Source organism: Ruditapes philippinarum, unplaced genomic scaffold (genome assembly GCF_026571515.1).
Source record: "Ruditapes philippinarum isolate M1 unplaced genomic scaffold, ASM2657151v2 ctg38_1_1_1_1, whole genome shotgun sequence".
Lineage (NCBI taxonomy): Eukaryota > Metazoa > Mollusca > Bivalvia > Venerida > Veneridae > Ruditapes > Ruditapes philippinarum.
In genome coordinates, this window is record NW_026860353.1 from 263478 (window position 1) to 289452 (window position 25975).

Here is a 25975-nt window from a genome sequence, read left to right on the forward strand (position 1 = left end):
GTTGTGACATGAGAATTAAAGATAAAGGTACTGTCCTCACACATCTTCAAGTAGATATTTACTCTGAGAATGAGGTGTATTGTCACAGGAAAACATTTTATAATGTCTGTTGGTTTAAACATATTTATTTAAGCCCGCTTACGAAACAAGTTCTTGCAACTAAAATTAATCACTTCCGAGTCCGCTTCCTGGAACCAACCTGTACTGGTGGCATATGAAGAAACATGGTCGTGACCGGAGTATGGCACGAACTCATGATCTCTGGGTTGAAACCAGTAGGCCACCGCTCCGCTTATGTCTGTTACTTCTAGTACTAGAGTTTTGTAAGACATACTTTATTTAATTATCTAGAGTTCATATTGGATTAAGTTTTAAAAAATGTTTTTAATTTAATAAAAAAAAACACATATGAAAACATTTGGTCGCCATAGTTCCCAGTCATTCAGCCTTCTTCAGTGACTTTTATTGCATTTAAAAAATTTATATAATGATATTTAAAATCTTTTTTTTTTCACTATGTCATGTTGGCAGGCGTTCCCCGGGTCTTTAAAACAAAGCTCTCTTGATGGTCATTATGTATGCCATCTTCCCCATATTTTATGAATATCAATAAAAGGAGACCAATTTAAATTCATAAAAAAATCAGTAAGTATATTGTATTAAGACCATAGTGGTACAAACTAATGGTACAAAAGCTGTCATAAGCTTTTTTCAGATTGATGTCTACATGCGCACAACCGGAACGCAAAAATGCGAAAATGTACACTGCGGAAATGTAAAAATGCGAAAATGCGAAAATGCAACAATGCGAAAATGTAACAATGCGACAATGCAAGAATGTAACAATGCAAAAAAATGAAAATGCAACAATGCGTTTTTTTTTTGTATTTTAAACGCGAAAAAGCGAAACTGCGACAGATTGAATGCGAATATATACACGACATATTATATATGTCGTATTTTAGCAATTCTTCTGTCGTATTTTCGCTTTTTTGCCTTGAAAATCTGAAAAAGCGAAAACACTAAGAAACGACGTCGACAAAGTCCATATTTGTCGTCTTTTCGTGTCATTTTGAGGTGAAAATGCGAAAATACGTAAATCATCCACCATAAATATACGAATTTGGAAAAACACGCGTGCACGAAAATAAATAACGGCTTAAAATGATAACTAACAATAATAACTTAAAAGCTAGGTAAGCAAGTAAATAAGTTAAACAACTTACAATCTCTTGAAATTGACCTTAGATACTCGTTGCTTTTCTGTTGTCATTCCTGTCTGTGAAATACCTATAGTATACTTATATATCATATACCTTAATACATGTACGTCATGCAATCGTTACTAAGGAAACACTATCAGAATAAAAAGAAAAGAAAGATTCAACAATTTCATTGGTTATAAAATTGCGTTATTTTTTGTGATGGAAGATGGGCTAAAGTGGTCACGTGAAGAATAGTTCGGACTATGCTATACTCAACGTTGTTTCTGAATTTGTAAAGATCTGGTTATGGTTGGCGTAAAAGCAGAAAGAGCGAATTGCTGATGTGGTATATTCCAGATAGTTAGAAGGAAACAAGCGAAAACTTTGTATTTATGAAGAAAAACATAAGTTAATGTGGTATCATATTCGAGATCAAGATGAATAAACTGGATATTTAACTTCCTCTACTTTTGGGTGTCTGTAAATGAATCTCGTTTTCACGTCCGTCTCATCCCCTCGCAATCATTTTTTTTACAATAATTGAAGGACAATTTCTATTATTGAAATACTTTTTAAGGGGGAAAGGGTGGGTGGCTGTCGTTTACACAAGACTATACATTCGTTAATATTTTCGACCAAATTTTTGACGTATGATATTTGATCGCCACACAATATTATTCACTTGAGTACATAGGCGCTATGTAAAACCATTCAATGAAAATCACCGAAGCATCGTGACTTGCCCCTTTGATTTGTTGGCAAAAACATAAAATATCAAAAAAAATGTTTTAGAATTATATCATTATGTTAATGAAATACATGATCTAATTAAAAATAATGAATATTTACACAAAAAAGATATGAAACAAATTACATGGACCGTCCTATATATTGGTTTTGATTTGTATAACACACAAATGCTACTAAAATATGTTGCATTTAATGCAATAACTGTAGTTCAAAGGTCAAAAGAACGCTCCGCTGCCATGGTTATTTCTCTTGTTTCATTTCATGGTCGTTTAAACAGCAGAAGTAGCATAAAATAACAATAGAAATTGGTGTAATTGTAATTTAATGCACTGAGTACATGAAAATGAACACTTGTTTCACCATAATCATAGTGTCGTGTTGCTAATGCATGTATCGACAACTGTTTGATAGTTGAAGTTAACAATGTTGTAATAAACGTTTCATAGCTTTTTTATGGCTAATATCACCACTACGTACAGTCATGGCGAAACTAGTCACCAAACGATGTATATCTTACATCAATTTTCATAAATATATACGTAGTGTGCATCAATGGATTACATTATTAGATTATCTTGTTATAGTAACATTTTTAGCTGCTAATACTTTATAATGATATTTCATGATAATACAATATATTGAAAATTACTGTTTTACTGTTACACAATATTTATAACATAAGATTGTGTTTTATTTGCCGTTAATTACATAATAAATTCCTGCACAGACAGTGTGCACTGATGTTAAGTGTTTTTAAGTATTGACATCCGGTGGATAGGGAAGACGTTTTGAAACTGGAAATTAATATTTTATCGTTCAATAAATCTCTGTCGGAACAAACCTCAGGTATTTATAACCAGTGTTGTTTTAATTTCAAATATTTTAAATATATAAAATAGGAATACGTAAATTTTCATTTATGATAAATTCCGCTGTACCAGATCAAGATTTTTCGCGAGTCGCCACGAAATAATTCGTACTGAATCGTTATTAGATTCGATAAGCTCTTGGATTTTTCGGATTTGTTCATGGTAAGTTCTTGCGCTTCTTGGGCATTAATAACATAGTAACCATAGTAACTAGTGCGCACGAGATAAATAAAAACACACACGTGTCACCTCTGTGCTGCCGTTATAACGAACTCGTAGCAAAACCTTTTAATAAGTTAATATGTTGGCTAAGAAGGCCATATTGAACAATCGTAATTGCGGCATTCTAAGGTCATTATATTTGCATTCTATGGTATCATTAACCAATTCTCCATATCAACACCGGAAGTTGTACCTCGGGAGGTCCATGGCTAGCACTGTTCGGTTTAGGGCTCACGTGATATGCCCTCGTCTCAATGACAGAATCACGCTTTCTAGCTGCTAGCTTCTCAACATGTGGGGTGTTCTTTTCAATATGTATCGCGCCAAAATGCGTCTGTTTCAGCTGATGCCAGTTGTCAGTACTACTAAGACATTAAAGATTTGTAACATTGTTGTACCTGTATCATAGAACGTCACCACTTTGGCAAAAATATGCAAATTTCCACGTATCCTGATATATTTTGTATGTACGGCGCTTCGTGAGATTCGTGGTCTACATATAGGAATAGTATAGCATTAGTGAGAGAAATTCATTTCCAGCGAGTTAGTTATATAATGAATCAACACCATCTATTGCAATCGTTGTGACACTTTCCTACCTTTGTGCAGATCAGTTTCTATTTCAATGTCCATATTGAATAGCGAGCACCTTGATCATATGTTTTTGGAAAGTCGGCACATTTCATCTCTGAACGAATTAATAATGTACATGTGCAGTAAACTTCTATAACAATATACCGCTTATAACGATGTACCGCTTATAACAATACGGTTGCTGCGGTTCCAACTCTTGTTTTTATATAGATTGCCTCACGGATAAAACGATATCCGGATATAACGATATAAATCCGGCGGTCCCCGACTATCGTTTTAAGCGGAGATTACTGTATTTGAAAAAGGGATGACTTCACTTTATTTATTTTCCATGATGCGGGCCACACAGACGCTTGTGTGACGATTGACTTCTAAATTTCACAAAATTGTGTATGTTTTATAACCCGAATTATGTTCCAATGGACAAAGTATATCTTAGAAACTTACTAGATATAGACTAAGAATGAAAATGACTAGCCTGCAGGCTTACATTATATTCACTGTCAATGGTCAGCTTCTGGACTTTTAAATAAGACAAAATCTGAGTCATTCTTGCGGGAGCATCTTTTATGCGGTTTCATATCTTTAAACTTTTTTTTCTATTTTGATCTTAAAAATGTCCCCAAAAAACTTCAAATGAACTTTTCCAATACAAATAGATCAATTGTAATTTTTAATATTATATATTTTTATTTTATAAAATCTCATCCAATGAATGTGTAACCGTTAAGTGGACTGAAAGCATAATAGAGCACTTTAAACAAACGTGAACTAATTTATAACCTTTGTGAATTAAATGTAGGACCACTTCTAGTTTAGATTTTCTTAAAAACGTCAACAATCTAAATGTTTGTTTTCAATTCATTCATGCTGAATCAAATAAATACTGTCGACTTTTGCTTTGTAACAGTTTTCACCATTAATTATGTAAATATCCACCGACATACATATATATTTCATGTTAAAGTTACATTTAGACATAAAGCTATGCTTATATGGCGTGACAAAAACCTGACGTAATAAAACCGGAAATAGCTGGCGCATGAATACAACTTTTTTTACCCGAACGCTGGTAAACGCACTATTTATATGTTCTCAGACTTTAAACTTGATGTTTTTAAGTGCAAATTTCATTGACTGACGTACACATTTTCCCATGAATTAATAAATTGACGGTCATATCAATTAATAGCCAAACGAGCCTTTTCCTGTTCGTTTTCAGTGTATCAATCTATATCTTATTTTGAAGAATAGAATTAGATACTTAACTTAAATACTTAATTATACAAGGTTAATAAAAGTGATTTATCATTGGTGTTAACATAATTTTAAAAATTGTAATGTTATTTATGGAGATTACGATTCAGTAAGAAATCTTGTCTAGTAAGCTATACATCGGTTAATTACGTGTTACATCATTGACTGAACACATTACGAAAGGATTTAAGTATGCGTTCATGTAAATTGTATAAGGAATACAAAGTAATAAAGTGTTGTTAATGTTTCATTTCATAATTTTGGCTATTTCATAGCATTTGATTTTAGTATTAAAACATTTATCATATTAGATTTCAGTATTAAAACAATTATTATATTAGATTTCAGTATTAAGATAATTATCGTCTGCGGAACTAGCAGTGTTAGTGAGGATAGGACATTCAGATGGACAATATGTTCACAAACGGGGTAAACCACTACATTCCAGCATTTAGGTTTCCGGACCGTGCCGACGTAACACGTTATGTACCAACTTTTGATGTAAAAAACTATGGAAATAGGATCCGACGGTTTCTGTCGGGGTCAGATACATCGCCGAGAGCCGACTCAACGTCGCCGGCATCGTCGGATGAGATATTTTTTACACCAACATCTTTACATCCGTCAGCTGCTGAAAGAAAGAAATATATTATTAAAGAAAACATGTAAGTACATTTTTATCGTCAATCTATTTGTGTAGCCGGCAGTGTAGCTACATATGTATTTGCTGTTTCTTATCCATAGTCATAAAATTATAAAATTGTTATTAAGACTTAACCCTTAAACCCTTTAAACAGCTGAATACATGTTATGGATACATGTTGCTTTGAATTTGATTTGGAAACTCAGGCTATTCTTCTTCAAAATACCAGTCTTGAGCCACAAAAAGTATAGACTCTGAAAGACTGCACAGATGTACAGGCTGACCTGGCTTTATTCTGGTGGCAAAAGCCAATCACTTTTAGTTCCTCTAGGTTGAGGGTTAAATATAACCACGTAAAAAATTTCGAGTCACTGAAACATTCAAGGATGTTTTGCAGATTAGCATTTTTATCGACATGAACAGACCTTTTGTTTTGCATTGATTTAGTTCCCAATGTATCATAATAGTTAAGGTTCTCACGTTCTTAAGAAAAAAAACACTATTCAACATATACCTCAAATGCCATTCTTGACAACTTTCTGTCAAAATGACATCTTGTATTGAGTAAAAACGAGAACTTGTATCAAAATAAGAATTTGTGTTAAAATAACAACTTGTCTGCATAAAGACAATTTGTGTTAGAATGACAACGTGTGTTAAAATAACCACTTGTCAAGTTGAGTTAAAACGACAACATGTATTAAAATAAGAATTTGTGTTAAAATGACAGTTAAAATGACCATTTGAGTTAAAACGACGTCTTGTATTAAAATAAGAATTTGTGTGACAATGACAACATGTGTCGGAATAAGATGTGTAAAATGAGAACTTGTGTTGGAAAGAAAACTTTTGTGAGAATGGAAACGTGTGTTAAAATGACAATTTGTGTTAAATTGACATTGTGTTAAAATGAATGTAAATGTTTGAATAGCACATTGTGTTCAAATGGCAATTTATGTTGGAACAGCACTTTATGTTAAAATAACAATTTGTGACAGGAATACCACCTTGTCTTCAAATGACAATTTGTGTATGGAATAGCACCTTGTATATATTCAAATGACAATTTGTTTTGGAAATGCACCTTGTGTAGAAATGAAAACTTGCGTTGGAACACCACCTTGTGTTCAAATGACAATTAGCACCAGGAATAGCACCAGGCAATAGTGTTCAAATGAAAAACTGTGTTGAAATAGCACCTTGTGTTTAAATGATAATTTGTGTGTTTGAGATAGCACCTCGTGTTTAAAAGAAAATTCAACTGGTGTTAGTTTGACAACTTCTTACAAAGACGCCAAGCTAAATTGTTGAAGAGTATTTTGAAAAGAATTGTTATACATTTCATTTTAACAGCATACATAACCGTACCATAATTTATGATTAATTACCATTAAGAAGATTATTTTGTCGTAAATATACGGGGTTCAATAAGTTAATCTTTTGCGTATCAACAAACAATGTTTAACTTCGACCAGGAGTTGTAATATCCGATCATACTATCTGTGAACTTGTTAGCTAGGATTAATAATGAGATTTACTGGGGTTTAAGTAAAAATTAGTGTAGCTCTGCTCTGTGGCTGCAAACGGTCGCGGAATTGATCCTCGATATTTCTACATCAGAGTTCATTTTAAATATACATGTATATATATAAAAACAGTCATTCCCTACCTAACAAAGCCAGTTTATCCCTTACCTAACAAAGCCAATTACTAGATTTAGCCACTTATTAAAAAATGTCAGTTACTTTACAATGCTCGTTAATAAACAATGCTATTTACTCAACAAAGCCGTTCACTTAATGTCTAGATTCTCTTCATTATTAGGACGTAATTAAATTGTTTTTGTAGATAAACATTTCACATATTTTTAACCATATTAAGCATAAATGAATCGTCGGACCGAAAAGATAATCGGCAATTTCCGTAGATAGCTTTTCTGTTATTCTTGGGATCGATCAGATCTTATGTAGTCAAACAAAATTCATTGCAGCATTCCACAATCTTTCGGAGAACTCCGATTTTATAAAATCCGTAATACGACGGAAATTGCCGAATTTACTTCCGTGAAGGATAGGTCTCCTCTAAGGAAGCTTTAAGATGAATGTCAAGAGTTCAGTGAAAATAATAATAAAAAAAATACAGCGAGGATTTTCTAAATATGTAAAAATTATAGGCGCAGTTTTTCGACCATCCCAAAATTACTTAAATTGTTGCACTATCGTACGATGTTTAAAAAAAAAACGAAAAAATAATCTCGAAATTGAATTTCATGTTGAGCATGACACATCGTATAAATTTTAAAAGTTTACTGTTTTTAGTTTAAATATTGACGAGTTAAGGAGAAAATGATCATGCGAATCTCACGATTTTCTAGGCGCTAGCGATTGTAGAAATTATAGTGTACTTCAAAAAAATGTCTGTATTGGACATTTTTAACTTTAATATTTTCGATCTAAGGCTTTTCAGTACAAGAAAAATAAATTAGAAAAATGAAAAATAGATTAACTTTATAGCAGGTCGACTTTGTGATAATATAAGTTTGAAAAGGTTTATCTTGTTAGTTGTTATGATAGACTTCTTCGTTATAATTTATTGCTTTAATGAATTTAAATATCAATTATACGGTTATAAAAATAAATAAATAAATAAAGAACAGAAGGCATAAGTGTTGCTGGGTTGTGTCGGGACTGCGTTCTGTGAACGTCGCCTTGCCTGACCTTGTTAATTTTTGCACGTATTTCTCCGTGTAAGCGGGTTCGAATGTTATTTTGAATATGCACATTCCTTATGACAATGTTTATGACACAGTCTGTTCTAGGTTTAAGCTTCATAACTTCCGATTTGACAAAATTATTGAATATATAAACTGGTCATGTACATATATATATATTCAGGTTTGACAAGTGACTATTCTGTTCAGGTTGACTACTCATTTATTCACATCTTTAAGTTTTGAAGATCATCAAACAAGACAAAATATGTTTCTATCAATACTGTAATCGTATAATTGTTTTAATTTGCATGTCCCACATAAAGTTCCAAAACACAAAAATATCTTGTTAAAGCGCATTGGCTGTTGGTCAGTATCAGTATAACAGTCAATGGTTTGAAATATATTTTTATTGAGCTTCATTTGGCAACGAAATAATGAGCATTTGTCAATAAAAGAATAAGCATAATGTCACTTTAACATTATGTTTGATTTGCATGTTTTTGCCTTTTTGGTGTGGTTTTTTTTCTGATGTATTTCAGCGCTATAATTGTTTCACTGTATACAAGAAAATACATGTATTTTGTTCCCAAAAACAAAATACAAAAATGTAATAATATCGCTGAAGCTATTCATATATACATCCATCTATGTTGAAACAAAAGAGAGAAGAAACAGATTTTGTACCTCTCATAAACTTTCATTTGTTAACAAAAAATCTAGCTGAACAAAATGTCCATAAAGGAAATTAATTACCTTATAGTAGTTTATCTTGTACGCATTTATTATATTTTATTACATATGACAAGTAACGTTAATCGTGTCACGTTACGGTAAATAAAATGAATCCAGAAATATTATGATTAAATAATCTTCAGTGTATTAAACCCTTCGTCTGCCAAATTACAGAAATGGAGTGGAACAATTCAACAATATAGGGATTTTTCCATTATATAAATTATTGAACAAAGTCAGCCAATGTAAAAATTATAGCCTGGACACAGGAATTAGAAACAATTTAGAACATTTATGACTTGTCTTTAAAGTTTAGAATAGGTCAAGAATGTCAAAGAGAAATGTACATATATTGTACAACAGCTTCCAGAGGTAACTATAGTGAAAATCAGTTAGAAATCGATTAAATTGGGTCCAATCTCAGACGGACGTGGGAGTTTTCTATAGAATGACATCTACATAAGAAACATCTCCTAGAATTTGTTTCTCACATGTGTTCATTATTCTAGTACATTGTAGTATTAATTATTGCGGCAATTGGCAAATGTTAAGATAATAAGCTGTAATAATGCATAGATTGCAGTTTTAGACCAAATTTCAAAAGAAAATAGTCTCAACATTTTATATCAACTCATGTGTAACAATTATGTAACACGACATATAGAACAAACTTGTGCATTTATTAACCATATAAAAAAGAACAATCCGAACCTAACGACAAGGAAATTTGTTTGAAAGTCGTTTAAATGAATGATCAATTTCATCCTAGTCATCCTAACGAACAATAAATAATAATGAACATAGTTAAGGAGCTGACATTATGTACATATGTGCAGGTTTGTTTGTTTTGGGGTTTTGTTTCTGGAAAATATTTAGATTCTATTCAGAACACGTGACACTACTCAATATGGAACTCTCTCAAACTCAAAAGTCATGTGTTAAACTCACAATTTCTGTGCATTTTATTATTGAACAATGTATGTCTAAACATGGATGCGAAATTACACAAGTCCGTTGTTCATTACCTCAGCTTAGAATAAACTATGAACGTACCGTTCTGAAATGCAACGGAAGTGAAAAAAAATATATCATTTGTTATCCAGTGCGTAATAACACGATCTTTAACCCGGTTATTATTGAATAAAACTCATTGCATTTATGATCCGTTCAAAACAACGCTGTCTTATGTTGTTCTTTAAAGATCTACTTCCTGTCGTCCTTATAAGTTAAAAAGCCGGTAAATTGAGGAAGAACACTACTTGTAAAAAATTACAGAAAAAAGAACACCAAACGGAAGTGATCTTTAGTTCAGTTTTACTTGAACTTGCCTAGGAACTCGTCAACATCTCAACCTTTGTAATAAATATGATGAATTCAAACAGTTCCGAATGAAGAAAGGAATGTTCTCGTGAGAAAATATTTACCTATTTAGTATTTTATGCACGTCACTTAAATCTATACAGACATATCTAGGATGTCAGAAGACTTTGAATTTTAAAAGATGGGCGTGTTACATTGACTAGAGTCATTACAAGGTTTTGAGATGCGATATATTACGGAATTCCATAAACGACAGCCTACTGTTTACTGTCAACTGCCTACTGCCAACTGCTTACTGTCAACTGCCTACTGTCAACTGCTTACTTTCAACTGCTTAATGCTTACAGCGACTGTTTAATGCTTTCTGTTCATTGATGAATGCCAACTGTTACACCTGTCAAATATCCGATTATCTGCCTGAAAGTAAATGTTGGCTTTTACGTACTTCTTCCAATGTGTTTATATGTTACAATGAGGCCGTTTGAAACAGTATTGGTCAAGGAATTACAGTACACTGTATCATTTATGAAGACTTTGACTGAAACCTTGGAGCTCTTTACATTTATGCATGCACATGTATAATTCTCGTTATACTAAGCAGAAATATAAGTATATATCTTTGCAGGCATCTAAAACTTTTCCAAATCATAGACCTGTAAACTTTATAAAAATGTTATCAAACCAAATATTACAAATTTTTTCTGTCATTAAATCTTGTTCGGTAATTTTGAGCTACCAAATATAACTGCTTGCTTTATTATTTATACATGTACGTATATCCATGTTCAAGCTTGTAAAAGACAGTAATTAAAATACATCTACCATATAACATGTATTTGTTCATTAAATGATATTGACCCTACCCTATAACTATAGTGCTTAATGATATTTTTAAACGGAGGCCTTGTAATTTCAAGAACGTCGTTGTTTTTACATTTAAATTACAACGGTCAGTTTTATGTTCGCATTTTTTAAATAATGCTATCATGTTTTGTTAAAAAATTATCTAGATGATGGTGCTCAAAACATAGATATATAGATTTTCTGACAAAATTATTTTATATACCAGTCACATCTCGGATTACCAGTAGTTTATTCTGATAATCGTTAAACGTACTGGGAGAGTATACACACTTCATGATTCAAATCATATATGGAACCGTACGTTTAGTTCTATCTAAAAAAGTTAATACTTGTTCTGGTGATTGTAGACCGTACATTTAAACCTTAATTCTACAAAGCCTTAGATTTGACTCAAGAAAATGCTTCTTTAGTAGATGTTTAAAAAAATATTCGACAGAAGCATGCTGACTAACATGTCAATTATTGTGTTATAATTGGAAAGTCGATGCATAATCAAATCATTGAAAGATCTTTGAGTTACGGGGGCATTACTATCCAGCTAGCTTACGGAATGTCGGTGGTTCTACTCAGGTGCCCGTTCGTGCCTGAAATAATGCACGGAAGGGCACCTGAGGTCTTCCTCCACCAGTAAAGCTGGAAAGTCGCGATATGACCTATACTGTGTCGATGTGACGTAAAACCCAAAACAAACAAACAACAACGTGGGCATTATTATTTAATACAAAGGAATGTTAGTATTTGTTTAACGATATGATGAACTGCGGTATCCTAAAATTGAGCCATGTAATGCCTTCCGCATGAAATTCTTAAGTTTTTGCAGTATTGCCTGTGTTACATTCTGATTTTTATAACTTGTGATAAAGGCATTAAAACCACAGGAAAGAAAACAGATTAATCAATATAATTATTGCTGGACAACCGTCATTTTATTTCATTGTCTTAAGAAAAGAGAGTTTAGATTAACTAGTAAAGCTGTTTTGAAGAAAAATATTCAGTTAACTTTCCAGATGTTGGAGCTTCAGATGTATTTCTTATGGAACTAATAATATAACGTAATCTTCATCTTCCTAATACATACTTTTCGCGATCCTATGCATTTAAAATTGATAAACTAAGACACTATTTAAATGTGAACAATGTTGAATATTGTTTTTTCCAACTTGGTCATATTACAACATTCAACAAACAAACTTTGCTTTATGATTAACACATGTCATAATTTTGTTTTCCGGGGAGCTAAACATAAACAAAATTACAAGAAAATTATGATATTTTATTTTTAAAGAACTTTTTTATTTACAATTAAAATGAAAAACAAAATACACTTATTGATTATAACACCACATAAAAAAATGTTTAGTTCCAATTATGAGACTAGTAAGCTAATATTTTCTTGTATACATCGTTATTTAAAAATAAAAATTATGACACGCTTGTAAAAAAACAAAAAATCTATATTAAATATTTGTAAAGTTTCGGGGAAAGTAATTAATATAAAAGCAGAATTATAATTAAAAGTTCTGTTATGAATTATATAATTGTTATGAGATTAATCATATTAATGTAAATATACTCTGCAATATAAATTGATATACACGTTGTAATAAAGGTAACTTAAAAATGCTTCATATTATACAATAAAAGCTCTACACTATCACGATGTCTTAGAACTGTTTACCTTAGTTGTCAAACTTCTAGAACCCTGATAGAAATAGTAATGACTTTCATTGGATGATTCTGGCAAATACGAAGGCAGATTTGCTCATTGGTTTTACTTGAGGTAATTGCAAAAAGAAATAGAAAAAATAATCAACCTTAAAGTTCACTTTTAAGTGTGTTTGTTAACAAGATAATTATAAAAATTATATAAAAGATGGATTTTAAACAAACACGTCAAAAATATATTGTAACATTAACATGATCATTTTGTCTATCAAAAATTTTTAAGTAAATTTAAAGAGTTAAGAAACTATTATTTTTCAGAATTTTTCAATAGCACAATGGCTTTTCATAACAGTAAAATAAGCTGATCCAAACTGTAATTTATCACTTCATGTTTGCACTCTTTATGTCATTGAAATATTGAACGTTTTTGAAACAATTTGAATACAGCCAAGTTTGTCTTTGTTTATGCTTTCAGAAGGAAGCCGAGTTAAACTGGTCTATAAGAACCAATATATTTATGTAGTCCTTTTCCTCTTCCATTGTAATTTCAATATTTTCATACAGGTGTATTGGTTCTGTTGCTTGTCTGTGAAGTCATGAAGGTATAGGCTGTTCCTCCATTGAAATATTTCTGTCAGATTTATCATCCTCTGTACTGGAATAAAATTGATTCTATAATTAACGTTCAAAGCACATATCTTCGCAACATAAACTATCAAGAGAGCAATCAACTTAACAAAAATGCATAACATAACATCTAATAAGGAATTACACATATATAAGCTATAACTAACAGCCAATGAAAACTGAACCAAAATGATCTCGTAAATGAACTCACACATGTTTGATTATGAGAGAATGTTGAGCCTAAATTTCGCCAGTGATTTCACCAGAATATTACAGATATTCTTCTAGAATGTTGTCAAATGAAAGTTTAATAAACTATGAAATTCTAAATAAAATAAGGGAGTGTTGACATAATGGTCCAGATCTCCGCCTCTCCACCGAGGAATAGTGGGCTCAGGCCCGTCCATGTTGATTGTTGAACACAGATTCTTTGTGAATAATTTATTATTAAGTTGATTTACCCTAAAATGAGTCCTATATTTGACAATTTATCAATCACCTGTGCAAGAGGCACGTGGAACCATTTCATAACATAATCAAAGCAGTGTGCAATGGTGGGACGTACACAAGTCATTGCAATGAAGTCGAAATTACAAATTATTAGGCTATGAAATAATCCTTTTTAATCTACTTACAATTGTTTTCCGGAAAGTTTACCTTCAACAAAATGGTGGGCGCACATGTGTGTACATTCGGAATCCTTCTATTTGATCCATAAATAGACTTAGACTGTCAATAAGCAGTAAGCAGTCGGCAGTGAGCAGCAGGCTGTCCAGTTAGCAGTAGGCAGTGAGCAGTAGGCTGTCGTTTATGGAATTCCGTAATATATTGTCTTCTAATATAATCGTTTTTTCTTGCAACAAACAACAATACAACAATATGTACATGTGTAACAATATATAGTTAGACGCCGGTCATTTAAATGAATCACAACAAATATTCAAAGGTCCTGTACAAAGTAAGGACATTCTTGTAAAATATCACCATTCATGTTTCACAAAACTAAACATCTTTTGTGTGTGTTTTATATACGTAAAAACTACTACTACATTGTGTTCATGCATTAAAACTATTTCAAACGCATGCAAATCGTCTGTATTTCGGTCTAACCCATTCTGAAAACTTCACATGTAAAGAAATAGTAGCCATTATATCATGTGCTAGTCCTTTTTAATTCAGTAAATTCATAATATATATGTGAAAAGTACATTGTTTTTATACTTAGTCTAACTGTAATGTTTTTTAGAAACTAAAAGTACAATACGTATACCTGTTGACGACAATTTGGATTTTGTTATACAACGTGAAATCTTTAAATGATATTGATTGTCAGACATATTTTTCAATCATTATCGCATGACCGCCACAACTTTCCTTTGAAGATCTGCGTTCTCTAAATTTCAGTATTGGAAAACTTTGGGGTGCTCTAAATGAGGTATCAGTACACTTTCTCGCGCATGCCCAGTTTTTATTATTTTATATCAAATAATAAAGTGAGTATACATGAAAAAGAGCAAAACAAAACATTACACAGTTGACAGAACTTTTTAAAAAAAAATATTTACATATCATCTCGATCTTTTTTTTCTTCAAAATTTAAAAATGCAGTTATTATAAAGATGTTGACTCCAGTGGAAAGTAATCGCCATTATCCGCATCCTGACCTCGAGGACAAATCTGAAATAATGATCAATTTATTCATTTTTTGCTTTAAACAATGCCTTCGTTTTACAGGAGATTCTGACCAGTAAGCCACTCAGTAAATCACTACACGTATGAACATAATATTCTAGCGTTGGAAGTAGTGAAAAATCACTACATTTTCGTTAGTTTTAAAAAATACGCGTACAAGATAATTATACCTCTGAAATATACACGACAATATTTCCTTGATTATAGTTTGAAAATGAGCTGGAAAGATGATTAATAGTTCGCATTAAGAAAAAAATGTATCAACTTACCCCGTCAAATGGTTATTAATGTCCAGTTCCTTCAACGGCATCTAATGGGTGTATTTCTGTGGGTATTTCTAAAATTATTTATATGTTTAAATAAAGCAAATATAACGAGAGAGCGTAAATCTCCAAGAAATGGATTTTATACAAGTAGGTGGCAGCACTGATGTTTCGGCGCTGTTTAAGGGTTTGCCAATTAAGATCATTTATCATTTTTGAGACACTACTTGTATAGTCATTAAAATATATATCTAGCAGCTGATCTTTGTACTTGCTCTATCTTATAAATTAAGTATTTCTGCCAAGGATGCCAAACTATGGAGAAATATTCAACCTGAGGTCTAATATAGGTCTTATATGCAGTTTCCTTTTACGACAAGGATTGACAAAGCGTAACATTGTCACTGTGAGTGGAAGTAAAAGCATTTTTGTATTTTACCCTTTAGAAAATTGTTCTGCTAGTAAAAATACTTTGATTATAATAGGCCATTTTTAAATATAGAATAATGAACTTCAGTGTTTATACTGGGACGTAAAATTTTAGGTCCAATGATGATAACTTGACACAAGTATCATTCCTAAAGTTTGTTGACTCTGAAGTAAAGTCAATCTTTGTTCTTGCACGCCCTTGCTTTTGTTATAAGAGGATACCCGAGGAATGCCAAATATGTTACTGTCATTTGTTAACAAACCTTTAGTCTGCTTGCGGGAACAAATGCACATGCGTCCAGTGCAGAAGTTGAACAAAATAGGCATAATCGTGTCTGCAATATCGCTGTTCATTCAGTACTAAAACAGAAGATGAATGGTTTTGTCCAGATTGAAAGAAGTCCATATAAGAAATTAAGATCAAATTAATATCAAAATATCACCAAAATACAGAAATCAAGGACAGACCAAAAGTCAACATTACTGGATTCATCAGTATAGATAAAGACACGGTGTTCAAGGTGCCTGTCATTAAAGGAATAATTTATGACCATCATGTAAAGCCTTCACAAATATATCACTGATAAAAGATGGCAATATTTAACATCACTGTATCTAAATCCATTTTTATGACCGATCAAGTGCCTAAATTAGGTCAATCACCGTTTCATATACCGTATATGACGAACTGTACTTGCTTTATATTAATACACTGTGTACTAAAAATAATTGATCTAAATCAAATGTATGTAGAAAAGTTAAGTTCTAATAGATTTTACTTTAAAAATGTCAATTTTATACGAATTTTAATGGACGTTTACTTACAATATAGTAAGTAGTTATCCTTCTGAAAAAAAAGCGCCAAACAGGGAAATATCAAATAACCGTTGCAATTTTTGTAAAAAAATCGGTCGAATCAAAATGTACGTTAATTATTATTATTTCTTTAAATCTATTTTTTTGTCGATAATTTGTTATATTTTATAATACGTTTGGAACTGTTAATGTACATAACAGCCGGTTGCGCCGCGGATTTGACGTATAAATCCTGTTACTTTACCGTCCTGAGTTCGAAAACATTTTCTTTCGGGACAGTTAGATTATTAGACTGATAGACTTTAGCCCAAACATGACAGAAATTAACATCATCTTGTTAAGCTCAAGACAATAGAAACTTGCGTTGTTGTATGTCATATCTTTCATGCACATTGTTTTATTTAGCCCAAGGGTCTAATATCTTCAATTCTTTCGGCAATATATTGCAGCTCTTCTATATAATTGTTTGAACAGCGGCCATGTTTAAACTGATGATAGACATCTAATGACGAAGTTTATGAGAAAGTTATAAAAGTAAATACCTTCATAATAGTCACGTGATTTATTGAAATCTTATTTTTGATAGCTCGGCTATATTTGGATGTTTATTAACATGATATTTTAGTATTCAGTGGATGTATCTCATAAGTGAAATTACTTCGAACCATTTTGCATTTGAACAATCGCTTTAAAATTAGAATTTAACCGGCTTGATCTGTGCGGACTTTCAGTGAAGATTTGTGTGTTTCTTTCTAAGTTTGTGAGATTTTGTGAAATGTTTAGAATAAATCAGGAATTTATGGAATTTCACGATATTCATCGAGGAAATATTATAAATATTAATATTTTCAAAATAAAATATTGAGATGTTCTTGATCAGTACTCTAGTAATATTTGGGTGTTTATTTTGTTACTTTTTAGCGGTAGTTTAACACTATTTAAGCCTTAAACCAACATGCACTTATTTAACATACGTTTTTGGACGGCTATTTTCATAAGTAAGAAATAGTATTGGAAGCCGTTAGGCATGTTGTCGCGAACCTGACTTTTAAGAAAACAACTTGTGTGTCTCGTCCAGGGCTCGAACTCACGAATCCGAGCTTCGATTACTGGAAGTGCCGGCAGATCTTGGTCTGCATCGGTCGCATTGGTATAATCAGTTGAAGCAAGCTGTGTAAGGGCAAATCTTCAAGTCAGTTGCTTTGTTTAAGGGGAAAGAAAGCAAATTAAATTATAGTATCCTTCTTAATGAATTTTATGAAGTTTATCAAAAATAACAACTCATTGTAAGCATTAAAAGTATTTGACAATAAAATGCACAAAACATGATAAATGGTATTTAAACTCTTAAGAATAGATAGACTGATGAATTGTATTTTTGTCTGTTAATTAATTTTGCATCTATGAAACAATGCCCTAAGAATGATAAATATTTACAGTGAATACTAAGTCGTATGAAATAATATCTTGTCGAATAAAATTGTTAACGTTGTCGGTAGCTTTATACGAGTATTTAAAAATTAATTTAAAACATTTTTTGTATCAAAGTTGACGACGTGCTATATGCGCAACATTTATTTGTCGTCCATTAAGCTTGAAAACATATAAACTTATAAATGTCATTCAAATTAAAGTAAACATTTTATAAGACAAGATTCACCTATATCAGTTTCCTCATCAAGAGTTTTACTGTTATTTCACAAGTTTCAAAATTGCAAAAACTAGGGACCACATTGACATAAAACATGTGTTATGGCATTTGCATTATGTATCTTAAACAATTTCGAATATAATCAGCAAATGTACAAGTTATGTTATGTTTTAGTGAAAGCTTTTGCGTTAAGAAACCGCTATATATTTTTTTTAGAAACGTTTGAATAAATTTGGTATGTATGTTGTAACATAATATGAAACTGTTTTTTTGTGCACGTTTTACTGATAGCATCGTTCATGTTATCTTTCGATATCATCTTAATAATTTTCAGTTTTCACGTCTGGGAATTTTCAAATATGAACATTACATAAAAATGATTTGTAAAATTGTTGTTATCATTTTGCAAAATCCGAATTGAAAAGAGACTAATTTATACATAGCGGACATTCAACGGATTTTATCCCGTTCCTATTATTCAAAATTGGATCTTTCGTGAAGCAGACAAGTAATTCTTACACTTTATTCTACATTTATTTGAAGGTATAGCTCATGTAAATTCTGAAAATTTTGTCAACATGCCATCAGATTTGTCAAGAATGCTTTTGTTCTCCGGGTCATACAGGCGCCTATAAACTTATATAAAAGACGGAAAGTGACGAACCATGCCGGATTTTCACGATTTTCTGACACGAATGGCTTAATTACTCTAGTGACCAAATTGCTGTGTGTAAATCTTTGCGCATTTTTTTTTTTTAATTTTCGCACATTTTTACAATTACTTTTTCTATAAACCGAAGTTTGAGCAATTAAGTAACTTGCTTTCATGGCAACATATTTACAGTATTTAAATGGCCACTATACAAACGTCGTCACTTTGATACAAAACTTATCACCCTTCGAATTAATACAAGTACAATTATTAGCATAATAAATGATTTAAGGAATTTAAAAGGGTATTATAATATACAATAATATATTTCAAACCTATACTAAACCTATAAAAAAGGAATAAGCGAAATGCGTATCGTGTACATATATTCAAATAAAATGAAGCGGAAAATTTAGGTAATTTTTGTAATAATAAATTTTATGTACAACAAATTTTATGGCGTATGAATTTTAGATTAGATTTTTATTAAGGAATATTTTATAGATATACAAGATGAATGGATAGATACTGATGTTACAACATTTGACAGTATTGGCGATAAAACAGGGCATGAATAAGTGAAGAAGATGTCATACTTACACATTTATGTTTGGAAAATTAAGACTTGTACGTGGAATTTTAAACGCTTGACTTCTGAAATGTGAAACAAATATTCGGATAATGTACTGCTTAACCATGATTTGGTGATTATGCTCAATGCAATCTAAGAAGGTTAACATTAGAGAGACTTTCGAGGGATCACTTTTTTTCCAGATTCTTTTGGATTTGTTATGCATAAATCTTCTTCTTTATGCTCATCTTGTGGAAACCGCACTCATTCGATTAATTAAACAGACGATTTCTGTTTGAGCATCGGTTAAAAATATGTATTTACAAACATGAACACTTTAAGATTTTGTACATTATATAATTAAATAATTAATTTGTAGACATTGGTGCCATTTGAGACAGTGACAATTGATTTGAATGTTTCTATCAGGACTTCTGTGTGTTTAAAATTCAGTTTGGAATGAACATCGTTGTTATGGAGAACGTTACCGGTTTCATTATTAGTTTAAATATTGACAGATGAATTAGTTCTTTTTATTAGTTTTTAAAGGTGTTAAAGTTTTTGTTTTGTTCTGCAGTCATTGTGGAAAGTGCTTTAAGCTGTTAAAATTCAATTGGATTACTACGCATAATTGGATTAATGTTTAATAAATGATCGTTATGGTAGAATTAATCTCATTCAATTAGTTACATCCAATTACAAAGTACAGTTGACCAACCAAGAATTTAGAAAATGGGTCAACACTTTGGAAAAAAGACTCTCGCTGATAATGCTGGTAAACCAGCAGAAAAATTCAGCGAAACTACGCACGTTTGTAACCGATGTGGACAGAAAAGCATTAAAAGACGGCTTTTATCACGGTAAGTTCAAATTATTATATAAATTCGTCAATGTTTAATCAATACAACTTTATTCAACTTGTAAACAAAAAACTCATTCATGCGGTATTACTTGAATAAGATTGCAGTATATTATCACAATATGCGAGGAATATTAAGATTAACATGTAAGTTATTTAGGGCATGTTCTCCTTACGAAATGTCATACACCTGTTGTACTAGGTTTGAGTTGTCGTGGCATTCTGTTTTGTTAACCTAATGTCATACTCCTATTGTACTACGTTTGAGTTGTCGTGACATTGGTTTGTGTTGTCGTGATATTCTGTTTTGTTAATGTATCGTCATACACTTGTTGTACTAGGTTTGAGTTGTCATGGCATTCTGTTTTGTTAACCTAATGTCATACTCTTGTTCTACTACGTTTGAGTTGTCGTGACAGTGGTTTGTGTTGTCGTGATATTCTGTTTTGTTAATGTATCGTCATACACTTGTTGTACTAGGTTTGAGTTGTCATGGCATTCTGTTTTGTTAACCCAATGTCATACTCTTGTTGTACTACGTTTGAGTTGTCGTAACAGTGGTTTGTGTTGTCGTGATATTCTGTTTTGTTAATGTATCGTCATACACCTGTTGTACTAGGTTTGAGTTGTCGTGGCATTCTGTTTTGTTAACCTAATGTCATACTCTTGTTGTACTACGTTTGAGTTGTCGTGACATTGGTTTGTGTTGGCGTGATATTCTGTTTTGTTATTGTATCGTCATACACTTGTTGTACTAGGTTAGAAGTGCCGTGGCATTCTGTTTTGTTACCCTAATGTCATACTCTTGTTGTACTAGGTTTGAGTTGTCGTGACATTGGTTTGTGTTGTCGTGTTATTCTGTTTTGTTAATGTATCGTCATACACTTGTTGTACTAGGTTTGAGTTGTCGTGATATTCTGTTTTGTTAACCTAATGTCATACTCTTGTTGTACTAGGTTTGAGTTGTCGTGACATTGGTTTGTGTTGTCGTGATATTCTGTTTTGTTAATGTATCGTCATACACTTGTTGTACTAGGTTTGGGTTGTCGTGACATTGGTTTGTGTTGGCGTGATATTCTGTTTTGTAAATGTATCGTCACACACTTGTTGTACTAGGCTTGAGTTGTCGTGGTATTCCGTTTTGTTTACCTAATGTCATACACTTGTTGTACTAGGTTTGGGTTGTCGTGACATTGGTTTGTGTTGTCGTGATATTCTGTTTTGTTAATGTATCGTCATACACTTGTTGTACTTGGTTAGAAGTGTCGTGGCATTCTGTTTTGTTAACCTAATGTCATACTCTTGTTGTACTAGGTTTAAGTTGTCGTGACATTGGTTTGTGTTGTCGTGATATTCTGTTTTGTTCATGTATCGTCATACACTTGTTGTACTAGGTTTGGGTTGTCGTGACATTGGTTTGTGTTGTCGTGATATTCTGTTTTGTTAATGTATCGTCATACACTTGTTGTACTAGGTTTGGGTTGTCGTGACATTGGTTTGTGTCGTCGTGATATTCTGTTTTGTTAATGTATCGTCATACAATTGTTGTACTAGGTTAGAAGTGTCGTGGCATTCTGTTTTGTTAACCTGATGTCATACTCCTGTTGTACTACGTTTGAGTTGTCGTGACATTAGTTTGTGTTGGCGTGATATTCTGTTTTGTGAATGTATCGAACTACGTTTATTTAAAATTGTCGTGACATTCTGTTTCTGTTAACATAACGTCATACATTTGTTTTACCAGGTTTTAATTGTCGTGACATTCTGTTGTTGTTGGTAACATAAAGCCATACACTTGATGTACTAGGTTTGAGTTGTCGTGACATTCTGATTCTGTTGTTGTTGTTAACTTAATTACAATTACTTAACTTGTGTGCTTTTTTCTTTCATATGTCCCTGTTAAATCACGTTTTTGTTTCCTTCATCTTAACAAGAAATTGTTGCTTTAACCACTAAACTTTTTCTAAGTATTGCGGCATTCTTAAATATTTTTCAAGTATAAACTTTGGTTATGAAGATGTATGAAATGTTGACTCTTCGATTGTTGTTGGAATGCAGGACTACGAATTTTTATTCTGTTCACCATACAATACCATTATTAACTTTATACACTAAGGAACACGGTTAACTAGACATCAAAACTATAAACCATGAATGTTAGAATAGAGTGGTGCGATCAACAAAATCTAACTCAAGTACATTTTAGTTAACGAAAAGCTATAACCGGCAATAAAACCTAATAAAGCTACGAGATAGCAAAACAAATGTCAAGAAGTAAACTTTGGTATACATTAATTTCAAACCTATTTGAAAAATGCATTAAAATAGTGTTGATAAATGCATTCTTAAGTAAAACATCGTGGCTTTTAAACTTTACACTGCTTTGCTACACCGCCTGTTAACGTTTGTGGCTTTTTAACCACCAGTGGCAGTATCAGTGTTTGGACACCCCACCCCCTATCTGCCCCTGGACCCCTACTACAACCCTGAAAAAAAATAATTCAACACTCTAAGGATTACTATAAGGTACCAAATACAAAACCACCGATGAAATTATATAGAAAAAAATTCCACTATCAAAATTATAGTTATAGAAAGGTGAAAAGCCTATGTGTTTTTAACTACATGGGTTTGTGTATGTTTTTTGTCTGCTGTTGTGACTGTAAAACTTCAGGCTAGATAAACTATATGGCTGTTTAGTTACACAGCTGTTAAACTGCACGGCTGTTATAATTTTGAACTGATAAACTACAGATGACTAAAAACTAAATATAAAGCTTTAAACGTTTATTTAATACAAGTGTATGTAGCATAAACGTTTATTTAACACAAGTGTATGTAGCATAAGCTTGAAGTCATAGCTTTGCTATATTGTTTTATATAACATTGTATTGTATTACACTGTCTTGTGTAACATTTTCTGTTATTACAGTACATTGTATTACATTGTCTTGTATTACTTGTCTTGCATAACACCGTCTTGTGTTACATTATCGTGTATTGCACCGTCTTGTTTTACATTGTCTTGTATTGCACCGTCTTGTGTTACATTATCGTGTACTGTACCGTCTTGGTTTACATTGTCTTGTGTTGCACTGTCTTGTGTTACATTGTCTTGTGTTGCACTGTCTTGTGCTACATTGTCTTGTATTGTACTTTCTTGTATAACATTGTCTTGTGTTGTACTTTCTTGTATAACATTGTCTTGTGTTGCACTGTCTTGTGTTACATTGTCTTGTGTTGCACTGTCTTGTAATTAAATTGTCTTGTGTTGAATTCTCTTGTATTGTATTACATTGACTTATTTTACTTTGTCTTGCATTTCTTTGCCATGTATTACATTATCTTGTTTTGTTTACATCATTTATTAGTATAGAAAAGCCACGTAGCGAATAGATATTAAAAGTTTGCACATAATGTAAGCCTTACTTATGAGAAAAGTCAGAATTGCTATTTAAAAAATATTGAAATTATTCAAAATAAGTTGGTATTTTAAAAAAATATAGTATGTATTCTTTACCACACAAACCATTTATCAAAATCTAAATTTATATTGCTCCGTCTTATTTTACATTGTCTTGTGTTGAACTGTCTTGTTTTACATTGTCTTGTGTTGCACTGTCTTGTGTTACATTGTCTTGTGTTGCATTGTCTTGTGTTGTATTGTCTTTTGTTGCATTGTCTTCTGTTGAACTGTCTTGTTTTACATTGTCTTGTGTTGAACTGTCTTGTTTTACATTGTCTTGTGTTACATTGTCTTGTGTTACACTGTCTTGTGTTGCACTGTCTTGTGTTGCATTGTCTTTAGTTGCATTGTCTTCTGTTGAACTGTCTTGTTTTACATTGTCTTGTTTTACATTGTCTTGTGCTATATTGTCTTGTGTTGTACTTTCTTGTATAACATTGTCTTGTGTTGTACTTTCTTGTATAACATTGTCTTGTGTTGCACTGTCTTGTGTTACATTGTCTTGTGTTGTACTTTCTTGTATAACATTGTCTTGTGTTGTACTTTCTTGTATAACATTGTCTTGTGTTGTACTTTCTTGTATAACATTGTCTTGTGTTGCACTGACAACACGACATAGCGCCAAAACGGCGCGTTGTCGCGCTGTTGTGTTGTCGTCCTGTCTCTAGCACGGAACGCCAAACGGCGCGTTGTCGTGCGACGCGTTGTCGCGATGTCGCCCTGTCGCTTTGCTTATAATCCAATCCTTCAATTTGGATTCAGCGACAATGTGACACCGAGACAAAACGCCGCACGACAACGCGCCATTTGGCGTGCCGCGCTATAGACAGGACGACAGCGCGACAAAGCGCCGTTTGGCGCTTTGTCGTGTTGTCACTAGCACCAACGCTACGCACAAAAGCGTACCAAATCAGCCACCACAAATTACAGTCATTTACTTTGGATATTGAATTCCCTCAAACTTTTAGTTGAAAGTTTCGAAAATGGAAGCGGGACAAGTACATTACTTAAATTGTCGGGGTTATTGTTAGTAACAAGTTATTTCTTTATTATAATTTCGTTATGTTATTATGACGTTATACATTTGAATAATGTTTTATTTTAATGCATCTTTTCAATGATGCGAAATAATTTTATCCAGAAAATGATTTTATATTTTAAGAATCTGTTGCTATCCGGTCTAAATTTTATGGTTTTAAGTAAGAAAATATAACTAGGATATTATTCACTATAAAGCAACCAGAATTAGTTGTAATATGCAGAATATGGAATGAGAAGAGATGTAACTCTGTGAGTTATGCTTGAAATTCTTGCAGTGTTGCCTCCCTTCCATTGATATGTAATTTAATTGTTGTATGGATGAGCCTCTATTTGATCTATTTATTATCACCGTCAGCGTCGTTTTCATGGACGTCGTCGTTGATGTTGTTATTGTTTCTGTAAAAGGAAGAAATACATAAATGTCATAACTTAAAGGCATGTTTTTAAAATACAATAGTAAATTAAAATATTAAATTGCTGTCTGGTTGATACAAATCATAATTATAATTTGCTATCGGCGCTTTTATTGTATTATATTTGTAAATCATCCGTTCTCAGACGCAATGGGAACTTAAGATGATTTTTTTTTGTGACTGGCACTTATGACATGAGTACAAACTTGAAATTGATATATTTTTTTAAAGTTTTTATTTCCATTCCCAGACGATCACATTAATCATAGTTTAAAAAAAGAAAGAAAAGAAATCCATTCAAGTCAGTATATTATTTTAGGTGTCTCCCTTTAATTCAGCTGCTGTAAACGGATATATATTGGCTGTTGCTTTATTTTGGCGATATTTTATTTTCACAATACATCAAGTAATGATTGCACACTATTTTTTTTATTTATTTTTTGTTAGTAGAAACATGCGCAGTAGACCATTTGAAGTGTTAGCATCCGAATAATTATTCGTTTATATGTTTTGTAGAATATGTCAGCTCTGTGTCTTCTAAGTCTTCTAACAATCGTGACACAGGTATTTGTCCGATGGTTTAACGGAAATGGCCGAAATGTTGCGATTGAGTCAGCGATATTACCTCCGATTTATAACACCGCCAATTTGAAATACACAG

General features: G+C 32.2%; 1 protein-coding gene across 3 annotated transcripts in view; it reads left to right on the plus strand.

Annotated features, from left to right (window-relative positions):
- The first annotated feature begins 2661 nt into the window (after positions 1-2661).
- Positions 2662-25975, plus strand: part of LOC132759765 (cytosolic phospholipase A2-like) — a 56434-nt gene continuing 33120 nt past the window's right edge. The window contains exons 1-2 of one of the 3 annotated variants that reach the window (XM_060751596.1): positions 2662-2801; positions 5239-5562. In XM_060751596.1, the coding sequence (XP_060607579.1) occupies positions 5303-5562 (260 nt within the window). In that variant the 5' untranslated portion in view covers positions 2662-2801; positions 5239-5302. Of the gene's footprint in view, positions 2802-4984; positions 5563-19503; positions 20396-25975 lie in introns of those variants that run through there. The other 2 variants (XM_060751595.1, XM_060751597.1) reach the window with 2 other exon arrangements.